This window comes from Canis aureus, chromosome 13, assembly GCF_053574225.1.
Source record: "Canis aureus isolate CA01 chromosome 13, VMU_Caureus_v.1.0, whole genome shotgun sequence".
NCBI classification, from domain to species: domain Eukaryota; kingdom Metazoa; phylum Chordata; class Mammalia; order Carnivora; family Canidae; genus Canis; species Canis aureus.
The window spans coordinates 28,884,475-28,899,850 of NC_135623.1; the positions used below are offsets into that span (position 1 = coordinate 28,884,475).

General features: G+C 32.6%; 1 protein-coding gene across 6 annotated transcripts in view; it reads right to left on the reverse strand.

The window, feature by feature from the left end:
- The window catches only part of PPP1R12A (protein phosphatase 1 regulatory subunit 12A), a 139,693-nt gene that overhangs the window by 11,994 nt on the left and 112,323 nt on the right, over nucleotides 1-15,376 (reverse strand). For all 6 annotated transcript variants that reach the window (XM_077845622.1, XM_077845616.1, XM_077845620.1 and 3 more), the window contains 5 exons: nucleotides 14,082-14,203; nucleotides 8,431-8,496; nucleotides 3,964-3,980; nucleotides 2,601-2,736; nucleotides 491-595 (listed from right to left, as the gene is read on the reverse strand). In XM_077845622.1, the coding sequence (XP_077701748.1) occupies nucleotides 491-595; nucleotides 2,601-2,736; nucleotides 3,964-3,980; nucleotides 8,431-8,496; nucleotides 14,082-14,203 (446 nt within the window). The remainder of the gene's footprint in view (nucleotides 1-490; nucleotides 596-2,600; nucleotides 2,737-3,963; nucleotides 3,981-8,430; nucleotides 8,497-14,081; nucleotides 14,204-15,376) is intronic.

The following is a 15,376-nucleotide window of genomic DNA, read 5'->3' on the forward strand; positions in this document are numbered from 1 at the left end:
ATTTTGTCTAAAATGGTCTCCTATAGGCTGTTAAAGAGAAGGTAAGTTAAAAGACTTAACAACAAACTATCTTCTTCTAGAATTAGTATATCAAATTAATTCTGGGAACAAACAAAATATTTATAATGAATAAAAATGATTATATAAATTTTTAATGGCTTTAAGAAGATTCTGTATAGATGCATTAATGCCTTGCTACATTTGGTATGCTGGAAATAAGCATTTAATCCCTTTATGTATCAAAACATAGGTATTTTTCCCTTAAAAATACTTAACCTTTCCATTCTAATACTTCCATATTTTTAATTTATTCTAGAAAGAAGTAAATGAAGTTATCAGTAAACTGTACTGATTCCTTATTTTAATAAGCTATTATCAGTAATCAAACTTCTGTTTTGAAGAAACATCTGAAAGTATTTCAATATAATATTTTAGATAGAATAAATCATAACCATTATCTTCAGGGTAATAGAGAGAAAAAGGTACAAACCTGGGTGGCCTTTTCCAATTGTAATTTAAGATCGGTCAGTTCCATATTTGTATCATGTAGCTGTGCTTTCAGCTTTTCATTTTCAGCTAAAATTTGTTCATAAAGCTATAAAAATTAAGGGATAACAACAAATTACTTTTCTCTTAATATTTTAAGATTTTCCACTGATTACTTTGCAATATTAAAACCAAAAGATTAATTTACATATGAGCCTTTAAAGGATCCATAAAAAATATTTTAATGTTTTACAGTTGCAAGGAAAACATTTTTGGTTATACAAGTATTTGTCTCATGTAAACTCTTTGACAAATTAGTTCCAGTATTTAAAATTTAAGACTTCACTTAAAAAATTTCTATTTTCACTAAAAAAAAAAAAAAAAAAAAAAAAAAAAAAAAAAAAAAAAAATTCAGTCCTATGATAAAGAGGGACTACATATCTAAAGAGCAACTATAGCTGGGGCTGAGAAGTCACTAATTTTCATTTAGGGCCTGTGAGCTTTTCTGCCTATTATTCTCTCCTGAATTCCTGGCACTGACATGGATCTTCAGTAGTATTTATCATTATAATTGTATTACTTTTACTAAAATTTAAAGGAAAGTGAAGTACTTCTTGATACTTTCATTAATACTTGAACCTACTACTTCTTTCCCTCTCATCTCTACTATTACAAATACAGATGGTTAAAATAATCTCTCATCTAGACTATCCTTCTAGTATTAGAATTATTTTCCTGACCTCCCTCTAATTTGTCCTATACATAGCATCAAGAATTAATTTTTTAAAATGATAATCTCAATTTCATATGCTAACCATTCCATTAACCCTGACATTAGAAACCCTTGAATAGCTTCCCAGTGTTCTCGGTATAAAGGTATCCTTAAAATAGCCTGTAAAGCACTATATGATCTGATCCCGGCCAGTACAACTAACTGCAACCTCACACTACCGTCCTTTCTGCTCTACTAGCCATACTGAGAATCAATTACTTCAATGCATCCTGTGCCCTTCTACCACCAGGTCTATGTCTTTATATTTCACTTCATGCAGAAAATTTTTTTCTCCCATTTTGCCAATTCACTAATCATCCTTCTATGATTGGTTTCTGAAGCTTCACTTCTTTAGGAAATCTATCTTTAGGCCCTGTCACTTTCCTTTGTTACACACTTTCATGAAACGGATTCTTTACTTTAGGATAATTGTTTCAATTTTTATTTATTTATTTATTTATTTATTTTATTTTATTTTATTTTTTTTGTTTCAATTTTTAAATCATACATTTATTAACATGACTGTCTGATATTGTTGGTCTCTCCCACTACATGAAAGATGTCCATAAGAGCAAGGACAGTATCTTCAGCTCTACTGCTCATACGTAGAAGCTCACTATTTAGGACAGTTCAGTGTTTAGTTTTTACTGAATGAATGACAATCTTATGCAAAAGGTAAACTGACCCCTCACTTTCCTTCTTTTGCAGACTTGGCTTATAAGAAAGTAATTTAAATAGCTGCCAACTACCTGGGGAAGGGGAACATGTACAAATATCACAAGCCTTCTTTTTTCCCAGAAAACTTCATCAGGTTTATTCTAAGCTCATAATATTAAGAATTATGATAGAATCCTAGACTGTTGAGTTTCCAGGACTTACTTCTTAAATACTTCCAGCCTTAAGACATAATAGCACTTATGCTACCATAGGTTTTTTTAGTTACCTAGGAAAAACTTGATTCTCCAAGGAAAAGCTCTGTTCTTTGTTTGGCTGCCTCTTACTGACAAACAGGTAAAGAAAAGTGTGTGTGCATGCTTGTGTGAGTGTACACACACACAAACACCCCCGAACCCCCACGCCCATGCCTCGCTTCAGCTCAATTACAGTGTCCCAGTATCCTAGCACTGGCCAGAGACACTTAAGTGTGAAATAAAGTCTCTTCCCTTTAAAAAACAAACAGCTCTTTATATTACCCCTATCATTTAGTGCCCCAAACTGAAAATCAAAGTAAGTTATTTCAAGATACTGATTTCATTATGAGTTTCCAGGAATAATATCCAAACATAAATATATTAACACACAAAAAAATTTCTAATTAAATATAGTTAAATAATCCAAGTACCTTTTTAAAGTCCGTTGAGTCGTCCTTTTCTAGCCTGCTACTATAAGGTTTTCTTTCTTCTAAGTAACTGTATGATCCTGAGCGACCCAGCAAAGAATCATACCGATCACCAGCTGATGTGGAACTGGTTTCGTATCTTTAAAAAGATGAGTTAAAGTCAAAATCTTTATTACAGACTTTTACAGCTCACATTAACATGCATCCTAGCATATTTTAACTTGACATTCTAAAATAGTACATAACATTCTCTTTCATCTATTATCATTCGTATTTGTGATATACAATGGAAAGTTATTTATAATACTATTAATTTCTATCATTTGAGAAAGAAATTCAATATATCTGTATCTAAAAAGTCAAAACTGGTTTCACATCATGATAAATTTTTTCAACAATTTTAAACCATACACTTTCTCTACATTTTAAAATCTCTGAAATCAGAACATGACTTTTAATTGGTGGTGCATTATAGTTTAACTGTTAGTACTTTTCTTTTAAGTGGTATGTAATTATTTAAAAATTAGTAACATTTTAGGGATGTCTGGGTGGCTCAGTGGTTGAGCGTCTGCCTTTGGCTCAAGTTGTGATCCCAGGTCCAGGGACTGAGTTCCGCGTCAGGCTCCCTGCAAGGAGCCTACTTCTCCCTTCTCCCTCTATGTCTCTGCCCCTCTATGTCTCTCAGGAATAAATAAAATCTTAAAAAAAAAAAAAAAGTAACATTTTAGATTTGATAAACTTGTCTATCCAAAGTGATAGATTATAGGTCTGTCCTAAACAGAAAGAACGTAGCTCATCTGTACATGAGAATTTTCTTCTCTTGTTCTGAATTCAGGTTACCTTTTCCTGATAAATGCCTGTACATTTCAATTCAACAGAATCATCAGTATATAAAAATTTGTTCCTGGTTTTACAAGGTTTTGGTTAACTAAAATGAGTGAGGGAAATGGAATGCAGATTAGACTCAAGGACACCGTGGAGGTTCTCCAAAATGAGTAATTTTGAGCTAAATGACAATTTTTAGCATCTTCATTGTTTTTCTTTTATCTAAAGCAGGGATCAGAGAGATTAGGAATACCCTATCAAATAAATTTCTGGTGGGTTTCATCAGCCCCTGCTGTTATTTAATGACATAGTTAAAATGAAGTAACTTAAAAAGTTATCACTGTTATAAGGATTTAAGAAGATATTTTCTTTCTTAGTGACTTACTGTGACTAATGAACTAGACATAAAAGCTTTGACAAAGAAAGATGGTAACAATTATTGGGTCATCTAAATATCTACAGATTTTTACTATTAACTTACAAAATCTATAAATATCTAAGCAACCACAAATAAAAATGTCAGTAAAAATGTAAAACATACCTAGGAATGGAATCCGTCTAGAAAGAGAAAAACAAACATAGGCATATTAAATTTTTATACTCTCATTAAAGTAACTTAACTGATGAAGTAAATTTAAAATTTATACTGTTTTCACACTATTAATCTATTTACTATACATATATGTTTTAACTTTACTGTGATTGTTCCTAGAAAGAAGTTCTAGAACAGAGTCACTATGTATTTTTCATGCACAATGACCATCCATACAATTACACTTGGCAATTTATGGTCATCTTTTATGAATTCCTACAAATGCCACCAAACAATATTTTTAATTAGAAGAAAAAAAGGAGACTAAGACATATACCTATTACTTCTCCCTATTCAGCAGGAGAAAGCAATATGTTTGTTTACATTAAGAAATATAAAGTTTAGTATGTGACATCCCAAAGCAACTATTTTTCTCATTTTTTTCTGTTTCTGAGGCAATAACTCAAGAGGCAAATGAATACTTAAGGTGTTTATGTACAATAATATGGACATAATTTTGCTTAAAATTACTTTCTAGAAATCAAGCTACAAAGTTTTGCAACTGGAGATAGGAAATTATGACTTAACTTTCTCAAGCAAGTGGTATACTTTATCAATGTTTCATAACTCTTCTTATCTACATGGTGAAATGATTAATAAGGTAAAAGAATTTTAGTTGGAGACAAAGTAGTTTTTTTGGTGGTCATCTTTAGCTCTTTTCTTTGCTATTAAAAATCTTGCTCAAACTATATTTTTCTGTAAGGCAACTATTCAGAAATGGTTTGTTAAATTTCTGAATTAGGTTATTTGTATTTTCCCATTATATTTATCTTTGAATGCACTGTAAAATTATTGCATTCCTTTGGGATTGTTTCAAGTCTAATTAGGATTAAAAATGCCTTACTAAAGTCTATTTAAATTTCCTTGCAAAACCAATTTTAATTTTGCACTTGCTTCCTAATCTTTTTGATGTAGTGCTTTAATTTCATTGATTTGTTCATTAGTTTTATGGCAATTAATAATTTTGAAGTTAAATTTCAACTTTTAAGAGATTCAAATTCACACACTGCTAAGAGAATAGACTTTGAAAGTTCTTATCACAAGGTAAAAAGTATGTAACCATGTGTGGGAATGAAAGTTAACTAGAGTTATTGTGGTGATCATTTTGCAATATATACAAATAATGAATCACTATGTTGAACACTTGAAACTAATACAATATTGTATGTCAATTATATTTTAATTAAAAAATAACAGAACCAAAAACCTCCAAGAGATATTCAAATTCAAAAAAATATCTGTGTGTGAAATAAAAAGTGTACCTATCAAATGAAAACATTGCCATTTTCCTGACAGTTTGCATTCTGGTTCACTGATTTAAATTTAAGAAAAAATAAAAACTCCAAGCAGTCACAGAAATCACTCAAATTCCATTTCTTTGTCTTTAAAAATCGTGGTGCTATCATTGGTTATTTTTTACATTTTTGAGATTGTAATAAAAAACACATGACATAAAAGTTACCATCTGAACTACTTTTAGGAGCATAGCTCAAGAGTGTTAACTATATTCACATTGTTGTGTGATATATCTCTAGAACGTTTTCATCTTGCAAAACAAACTTTATCCCCATTAAACAACTCCCCATATTCTTCTATGCCCAGTCCCTGGAAACCACAATTCTACTAAGAGTTTGAATAGTTTGGATAACTCATGTAAGTGGAATCATACAGTATGTCTATTTTGTGACTGGCTTCTTTCATTTAGCATATGTCTTTATTTCATAAAGTAATGTTCTAGCTCCTGTGTTTTAAAATTCTTTTTCCAAAGTAAAAATACTTAATTACAGTACTGTAAACTCGTATGAAAGTACCATAGCATAAAAAGTTCCTCTATAAACTCCCCCGTTCCAACCCTTTAGATAACAAGACTGTGATCTTTTTTGTATACGTATCCACATATGAACTTCTGATTTGTACTGTTAAACTAATCTCCATAAATACTATTTCAATAGTGATCATACCGAATCTGAGCCTTTGCCAATTTCACTTTTTATATTAACTGTCATGTCTTTGGTTATTAATGAGATTAAATGCATTTTCAAGCTTACTGGCCATTTATATTTCTTTTGTAAAATTCATAAATTTCATGTATTCGGTCTTTCTTTTCCTTGAGTCTTTTTATTTTTTAAAATTTTATTTATGTATTTGAGATAGAGAGCAAGAGAGAGAGCACAGGAGCAGGAGGAAGGGGCAGAAGGAGAGGGAGAGGCAGACTCCCCGCTGAGGATGGAGCCCAAAGTGGGGCTTGATCCTAGGACCCTGGGATTATGACCCAAGCGGAAGGCAGATGCCTAACCAACTGAGACACCCAGGTGCCAAAGGGTACCTAATCTTTTAAATGTTATAAAAGACAGCTAAGACTATTTGCTTTTAACTGAGCAAATGTGTCTCAACTTTAATAAGGGTATTTTTTCTGACATATTCTAGTTTTATATGTTTAAATAATCCAATCTCTTATTAATCTTTTCTTTTTCTTGCCTTGGTATCATACTTAAATCCTTGATTTATTACTAATGTCCTTTGCATGGTAAAAGTTTATTCTATAACCTGAATGGACATTCTGTTATCAAACACACTTTTCAGATGACGACGTTATTTATTTCAGAAAACACAGAAGAATTTTGCTGCTAATACTTTTACATGGAAAAGTAAGGGCTGATGCTACAAGTTTTTAAGAGTGGTATACTTAATGACTAGAAGCACTTTTCTAGTTTATTGTAGTAAGACACTGTTAGTGTTAACCTTTATTCTTCCTTTTCCTCAGGGTGTACTAGAGATTCAGTTTAAGTGAGATGGTATATAGCCCACATTTGCAGCAAAGTGGCTGCAATATCCTAGTGGTGGAACTTGTCTGGCCTAAGCCAATTATTGTAATCCTAGCCCTGTGAGGTTAACCTGCTTGAGGATGAAGTGGACATAGAGGGTTGTGTAATATAACTGGAGAATGTAATAAATTCTCTTTGTTCAATTCGGTTTGAGTTGGGTTTTCTGTTATTTGTAACTAAATGCTAGCACAAAAGCAAGTGTTCAATAATCCCCTGTTTAAAATGAATGAAACCTATTGAAATTGTTTGGAACTAAGAAAATGTTTCTTCTTAGGAAGAATTTTCTACTCAATCCTAGTGTATCTCATGTATAATTTTAAAAGGAAAACTTAAACACAACAATTATCAATATGCTTCAAAGTCACAACTTTGAAGTCAGAAAATCTTTTCCCTTCTCTTCCAGCTTGGTGGGATGTGGGTCCATGTGATAAGGCAGTGAGAAGTGACAGCTGGGTATGGTTTATTAACCCATTCCCTCCTTTTTACCCTTCTATTGTCTTTTCCTTGAAAGATAGGTATTCATAGGGTACCACTGGGAAGGGAAGACAATGGTTAAGTTTACGGAAGATAATAAACACAAGACATAGGGAACTGGGGGAGTGCTGACAGTTGATATGCAAAGGGTTTAAAAGTGATAAAAACCCTGCAAATAGTTTACCCTTGGCAGTATTTAGTTCTTCAATATCTGTCTGGTTACTTAATTATAAAATAAAAGTACCTTTTTGGACAAAATAGGAAACTTCACCCTAAAAGTAGCATCCACAGTCATATAGCACAGGTAACAACTTCTGTTCACTTCATATTATTGTAGATCCTTGCTGACTGAAAAGAATTTCAGTAGCTCTACTTAGGAACTCTAAGTCAAAAATAAAGATGATATGACCAGAATGTCATTTCAGGTTAGATCCTGCTGAGCTTAGAAGATTAGAACTAACTCATATTATATGGCTCTACCCCTATGTAAATAGAGCTCTTTAAAGCATGTCAGCTTTTCCACAGCCAAATGCTAGGGAATAGAGACGGGAAAATAGCTAGTGGGAAGAAACTTTCAGTATTTGCTAGTTATGTAATTTTTTAAGTCATTCAAACTTGCCTTAGTTTTTCATCACTACTGAGGAAAAAAAAATGCCTTTTTTTGAGAAGATTGTTGGTATGATCAGTTGTGATAATATAAAAGTCCTTTAAAGCACTAATTGTAAAGAAAGTTAAAAAGACCTACTAGACCTACTATCATTTCTAGAATGTAACTTTGCCCTCCCCATTTCTCGATATCCCTTTTTTTCTTTTCAACTTTGAAAATTAATTTACCTACAATAAACTATACACTTAGAGTATGCAGTTTGATGTTTGACAGTTGTATATATTCAGAAAATCAGTACTACAAGCAAGATCTAGAATATTTCTATTGCCTCTAAAATATTCCTTGTATCCCTTCCAGTCTATCTATCCCTGAACCCAGAGAAACAGAGTCTAACCGTAGCATGTAGGTACAGTGTGCAGTAACTGTTTTGCATGAATAAATATGAACACGAATAAATAGTAATCCTTAAAAATATGAATACTTCTAAACACACAGAAAAATGCTTTTTACCTGAGTTTCTTTCTTATTGGATCCTTCTTCTGTATCTGATTGTTGTTCTTGTTCATTTTCGTCACTCTAAAATAAAATAGATTGTCAATTTACTTTAGAAAAGTGAAAATAAATTTCAAAGACTTCATACTTAAAAAAAAAAAGACTTGATACTTAAATATTTTAGGATTTCTTAATTTTTTAAAAAGACTTATTTATAATTTTCTATTATTTATTTATTATTTGAGAGAATGTATGAGCAAGGGGGGGTAGTGTGGGGGCAGTGGGAGGGGCAGAGAGAATCTTGAGCAGACTCCTACTGACCAGGAACCGTGACGTGGGGCTCAATCTCATGACCCTTAAATCATGAACTGAGAGGAGATCAAGAATTGGTCCCTTAACCAGTCCCTTAACTGCAGGCACCCCACGACTGATTTTTAAGTGGGAATTTTTCTACCCTATTTTGTCTGCATGACACAATCTAAAGTAGGTTAATATACCTGGTGAAAAAAGACCATCTAGCTAAAAACATGTTTTAGCAAAAACACATTTATAGTAGGAATGAAGAAACTGGAGGCTCAGTGGAAGAAAGACGGTATTTTATATTTGTTGTGCTGTTAACTCCCAAGACATTGATAAACTACCTAAATATAATAGGACCTTTGCCTAAATCTTGCCAAGCTTATGAAATCCAACTTTTCTTACTTAATATAATGGATTTCCTTTTGTTGCTACCCCATTATAGTTGGGTGCCTAAATACTACATTAGAATGTGTACCTTTAGAATGTGTTCAAACTTAAGCAATGGCCATTAACTTAAGGTAGACTATTATAGGATATTATATATGAACCTCATGGTAAATAGATACACAAAACCTGAAATAGACACACAAAAAACAAAGAGAAAGGAATCCAAGCATACACTAAGAAAGTCCTCAAATTACAAGGGGAGAGCAAGAGAAGAAAGAAACAGAGAAAAACTACAAAAACAACCAGAAAACAATGAACAAAATGAGAGTAAGTACCTATCAATAATTACTTTACTTGTCAATGGACTGTTTCAAAAGACAAAAGATGACAAACCGGTTAAAAAATACAAGACCCAATGGTATGCTGCCTACAAGAGACTCATTTCAGATCCGAAAACACATATAGACTAAAAGTAAAAGGGATGAAAAAAAATATTCCTTGAAAATGGGAAAAAAAAAGCTGGAGTAGCAATACTTGTGTCAGACAAAACAGACTTTAAGACAAAGACCGCAAAAAAGAGACAGAGGGCATTACATAATGTTTTTAAAGAGATCAATTCAACAAGAGAATATAAGAATTTTAAGTATAAGTGTACCTAGACAGGAACACCAAAAACATAAAGCAAATATTAACAGACATAAAGGAGAAAATTAAAAATCATACAATAACAGTAGGGAACTTTTAACACTCTACATATATCAATTGACAGATCATCTAGAAAGAAAAATCAATAAAGAAGCAGTGGTTTTGAAGGACACATTAGTCCAGATGGACTTAATAGATTTATACAGAACAGTCCATCTCAGAACAAAGTACATTCTTTTCAAGTGCCCATGGAATATTCTCAAGGACAGATCATGTTAGGCCACAAAACAAGTCTCAATAAATTTAAGATGGAAATCATATCAAGTATTTCTCTGACCAAAATAGTATGAAACTAAAAATCAGAAGAAAACTGAAAAAAAAAAAAAATAAGCTACACATGGTAGTAAACAACATGCTACTAAATAACCAATGGGTCAACGAAGAAATCAAAGAGGAAATAAAAAAAAACTTGGACATAAACGAAATAACGGTTCGAAATCTTTGGGATGCAACAAAAACAATTCTAAAACGGAAGTTTATAGCAATACAGGCCTACCTTAAGAAACAAGAAAAATCTCAAATAATTGAATCTTACATGTAAAGGACTAAGAAAAGGAGCAAAGCCCAAAGTTAGCAGAAAAAAAGGAAATAATAAAGATCAGAGTAGAAATAATGAAATACAGACCAAAAAATAATTAAAAAGATAAGTAAAACTAAGACCTGGTTCTTTGAAAAGATAAAATTGACAAACCTTTAACCAGCCTCATCAAGAATAAAAGAGAGTTGAAATAGATAAAAAATGAAAGAGAAGTTATAACAGACATCACATGAGTACAAAGAAATATGAGAGTCTACTAAAAACAATGAAATGCCAACAAATTAGAAGAAATTTCTAGAAACACATAATCTCAGACTAAATCAGGCAGAAATTAAAAAAAAAAATCTGAACAGACTGATTACTAGTAATGAAATTGAATCAGTACTCAGAAAATGCTCAGCAAAGAGTGAATTCCAGAACCAGATGGCATTAGAGATGAATTCTACCAAACATTTAAAGAGCTAATACCTATCTTTTTTAAACTATTCCAAAAAACTGAAGGGGAAAGAATGCTTCCAAATTCACTCTATAAGGTCAGCATTACCCTGACACCAAATCAGACAAAGACACACAAAAAGAAAATCACAGATCTGTATCATGGATGGACATATATGCATAAATCCTCAACAAATTATTAACAAACCAAATACAACAACAAAAAGATTATTCACGATGATTGCATGGGACTTATCTTAGGGATGAAAGATACAATATCCATAAATCAATCAATATGATACAACACATTAACAAAATGAAGGATAAAAATGATTATCTCGATGCAGAAAAAGCATTTTTTTTTTCCAGAAAAAGCATTTGACAACATTCAATATCCTTTTCACAATAAAAATTCTCAACAAAGTGGGTTTAGAGGAAACATATCTCACCATAAAGGAGGCCTTGGATGAAGCCCACAGCTAACATACTTTATAGTGAAATGCTGAAAGCTTTTCCTCTGAGATCAGAAACAAGACAAAGATGTCTTACTCTTGCTACTTTCATTCACTATAGTACTGGAAGTTCCACCCACAGCAATTAGACAAGAAAACAAAATGAAAGTAATCTGAATCAGTAAGGAAGAAGTAAAACTGTCATTATTTGCAGATGACATACCATATACAGAAAACCCTGAAGATTCCACCCAAAACTATTAGAACTAATAAATGAGTTCAGTAAGTTCAGGATACAAAATCAATATACAAAAACATATGTTGCATTTCTATACATTAATAATGAACTAGCCGAAAGAGAAATAAAAAGAAATTCCCATTTACAACTGCATCAAAAAAGATAAAAACCTAGGAATAATTTTTTTATTTTATTATTATTATTTTTTAAGATTTTATTTACTTATTCATGAAAGACACACAGAGAGAGAGAGAGGCAGAGACACAGGCAGAGGGAGAAGCAGGCTCCATGTGGGGAGCCCGACGTGGGACTCCATCCCGGGTCTCCAGGACCAGGCCCTGGGCTGAAGGTGGCGTTAAACCGCTGAGCCACCCTGGCTGCCCACCCAGGAATAAATTTAACCAAGGTGGTGAAAGACCTATACTCTGAAATGATAAGATACTGCTGAAAGAAACTGAGGATGACAAATAAATGAAATGATACACAATGCTCATGGACTAGAAAAATACTGTCAAAATGTCTATACTACCTAAAGCAATCGACAAACTCACACAATCTCTATCAAAAAAGCAATAGTATTTTTCACAGAATTAGAATAATCCTAAAAATTTATATGGAACCACAATGACTCTGTGAAGCCAAAGCAACCTTAAGAAAGAATTTTAACAACACTGGAAGTATCACAATCCAAGATTTCACACTACACTACAAAGTGATAGTAATAAAACCACTATAGTACTGTCACAAAAATAGGCCTACAGATCAACAGAGCAGAACAGAGAGCCCAGAAATAAACCCATGCCTATAGTTAGTCTTCAACAAAGCCAAAGAATATATAATAAGGAAAAGACAGTCTCTTAAAAAAATGGAGAACTAGACAGCTACATGAAAAAGAACGAAAGTAGACTATTTTTATACTGTTCACAAAAAGACACGCAAAATGGATTAAAGACATATAAAAGAAAACACAGGCAATGAACTCTTGGATATCAACCTTATGCAGTATTTTTTTGGATCTGTTCCCTCAGGCAAGGGAAATAACAGCAAAAATAAACAAATGGGACTTATGAAACTAAAAAGCTTTTGTACAATGAAGAAAATCATCATCAGAATGAAAAGGCAACCCACTGAAAGGAAGAAGAAGAAGATACTTGCAAATAATATCTGGTAAGGGGTTATTAAAAAAAAAAATAAAAACCTCATACAACTCAACATGAAAAAGAAGCGTTGATTAAAAAAATAGGCAGAGGACTTAAAAAGACATTTTTCCAAAAAGACACATAGATGGCTAACAGACATATGAAAAGATGCTCAATGTCACTAATCAGGGAAATGCAAAAAAAAAAAAAAAAAAAATTCCCACAATGAGATTTTATCTTGCACCTGTCAGAATGGTTAGCTTCAAAAACAAAGAAATAACTAGTGTTGGTGGGATGTGGAGAAAAGGGAACTTCTGTGCATTGCTGGTAGAAATGCAAATTGGTGCAGCCACTATGGACAACAGTATGGAGCTTCCACAAAAAATTAAAAATAGGGATGCCTGGGTGGCTCAGCAGTTGGGCATCTGCCTTCAGCTCAGGGTGTGATCCTGGAGTCCTGGGATCGAGTCCCACATCGGGCTCCCTGCATGGAGCCTGCTTCTCCCTCTACCGTGTCTCTGGCTCTCTCTGTCTTTCATGAATAAATAAATAAAATCTTAAAAAAAATAGAAATACCATATGATCCAGTAATTCTGCTGGGTAATTCACCTAAAGAAAACTAAAACACTAATCCTTAAAGATAGATTTATCCCCATGTTCACTGCAGCATTATTTGTGATAGCCAAGACAAGGAAGCAATCTAAGTATCCATCGACAGATAAAGAAGATGTGGAAATATATACAATGGAATATTAGCCATAATAAATGAAATCTTGCTATTCACAACAAAATGGATAGACCTAGGAGTATTATGCTAAGTGAAATAAATCAGAGAAAAATAAATACGGCATGATTTTATTTTTATGCGGTCTCCGAAGGCCCGAAAAATTAACAAACAGAAAGAGACTCATAAATACAGAGAATGAACTGATTGTTTCAAGAGCAAATGGGAGGACAGGTGAAATAGATGAGATGGATTAAGAGGTCCAAATTTCCAGTTATATAATAGGTCAAGGTGATGAAAAGTACAGCTTAGGGAATATAGTCAATATTACTGTAATTAATTGTATAATGAGAGATGGTAACCATACTTATTGTGGTTTCATATGCAATGGTTAAATCACTATGTTGCATATTTGAAACTAACATGTAATAATAAAAATATGTAAAGCATCTTTCTTTCAAGAATCTTCAAGATAAAGCAGTTTAGTAGCCACTATACAATATATCTCCTGAGCTGTAGGTCTTATTTTTATTTCAAAATTGAGACAGAACTCTTGCGTTTTAGTAATACCAAAAATCAAAGTACTCATTAACTATCCTTATAAAGAACTTTTCTGATTTAACGACTTAACTCAAAACACACAATGATGATCTAAAGAATATGTAATCTGAGGTACATAAGAAATCATTAGTATGTACTTCTGAAAAGATTAAATATACTATCAAGTAGTTATATGTTAATAGGTTCTCACATCTTGTGTCCAAAATGAAACTCCTGTGGATCTCCTTTTCTCTCTTGGTCGCCGTCGTTCCCGGATTGATTTAGGTTGTGATTTATCTTCTCCTTCTTTTTCCTCTTCTCTCTTTTCTCCTTCTGTTAAGGATTACAATGAACCACATGGTAGTAATGTACTATGACACTATTTTATAAGAAAAATGTAAAAACAATTCAAAGTCAACCCCCTTCAGGAAACCTAAAATTCTATCAGGATTATTTTTTGCCTCTCAGTGCTCCCATGAACTCAGTTTATACATGTATTTGTATCTCTCATTGGATAGGTCCTTGACCAAGACAAGAATTTTAATTATTTCATTTTCCTAGGGTCTAATACAAAATTTCTGCCAAAAGACACACTTAATATCTGCTGGACAGAAAATAATTGAATCCTATGAAAAGAATAGGGATTGGGTTATTAATGTCTGACAGAAAGATAGTTACTAAACCCAAAGTTAACACTTCAAGAAAACCAAACAGTTCCTACTGATGGAAGAACAAGCTGGCATCCAAGTTTATCAGGATCTGTTTCTACTATTCCCAGTCCTCATTTAGTAGTAGAATAAATACAGTATTAATTCCATTTCTATTAGATAGTATCTAAGAACAAACCCTTTTTTTCCAGAAAAAGTTTTATATTTTATTAAAAACAAATCAACATAAAAAAATTTAGCCTCAAAATTTGTTTCCTTTCTAGGACAGTTAAAAATAGCTTTAGACCTATACTAAAAAGACATTTTTAATGTCTCTATATCTGTTTTAAAAAGCAGACATCTATTTAACAAAGTAATGTTAAATATTATTTTAAAAAGTCTCATGTCATTAGCAAGCAGTCACAGCAAAAGAAATTCCAAAATTATAATATCAAGAGGGTTTTTTAGAGTTGTATTTAGAACCAGTATAGAGCAAAGATCTCAAACTCCAAAGCCTAGAGTGACCATCCAGATAATATAAATGGATAGTAAGGGTCAGGAGAGCACTATTCCAAGGAGTTCAGGGCTCGCTCTAGCTAGCTGTTGATATGTGAGAATTTTTAGACACTGTTGCTAAATCTTCTAATTTTTCAATATAGGATGAAAATCTAAACTTTCATGCAAATATCTCTAATTTTTAAAATTGGCTTAAAATTTTTACAGACATTATGTGGGCCTCACACTTGTGGGCCACACACTTTTTGGTTTAAAGAACTGAAGGGGCACCTGCATGGCTCAGTCCGTTAAGCCGTCAACTCTTGATTTTGGCGCAGGTCATGATCTTGGGGTCATGGGATCA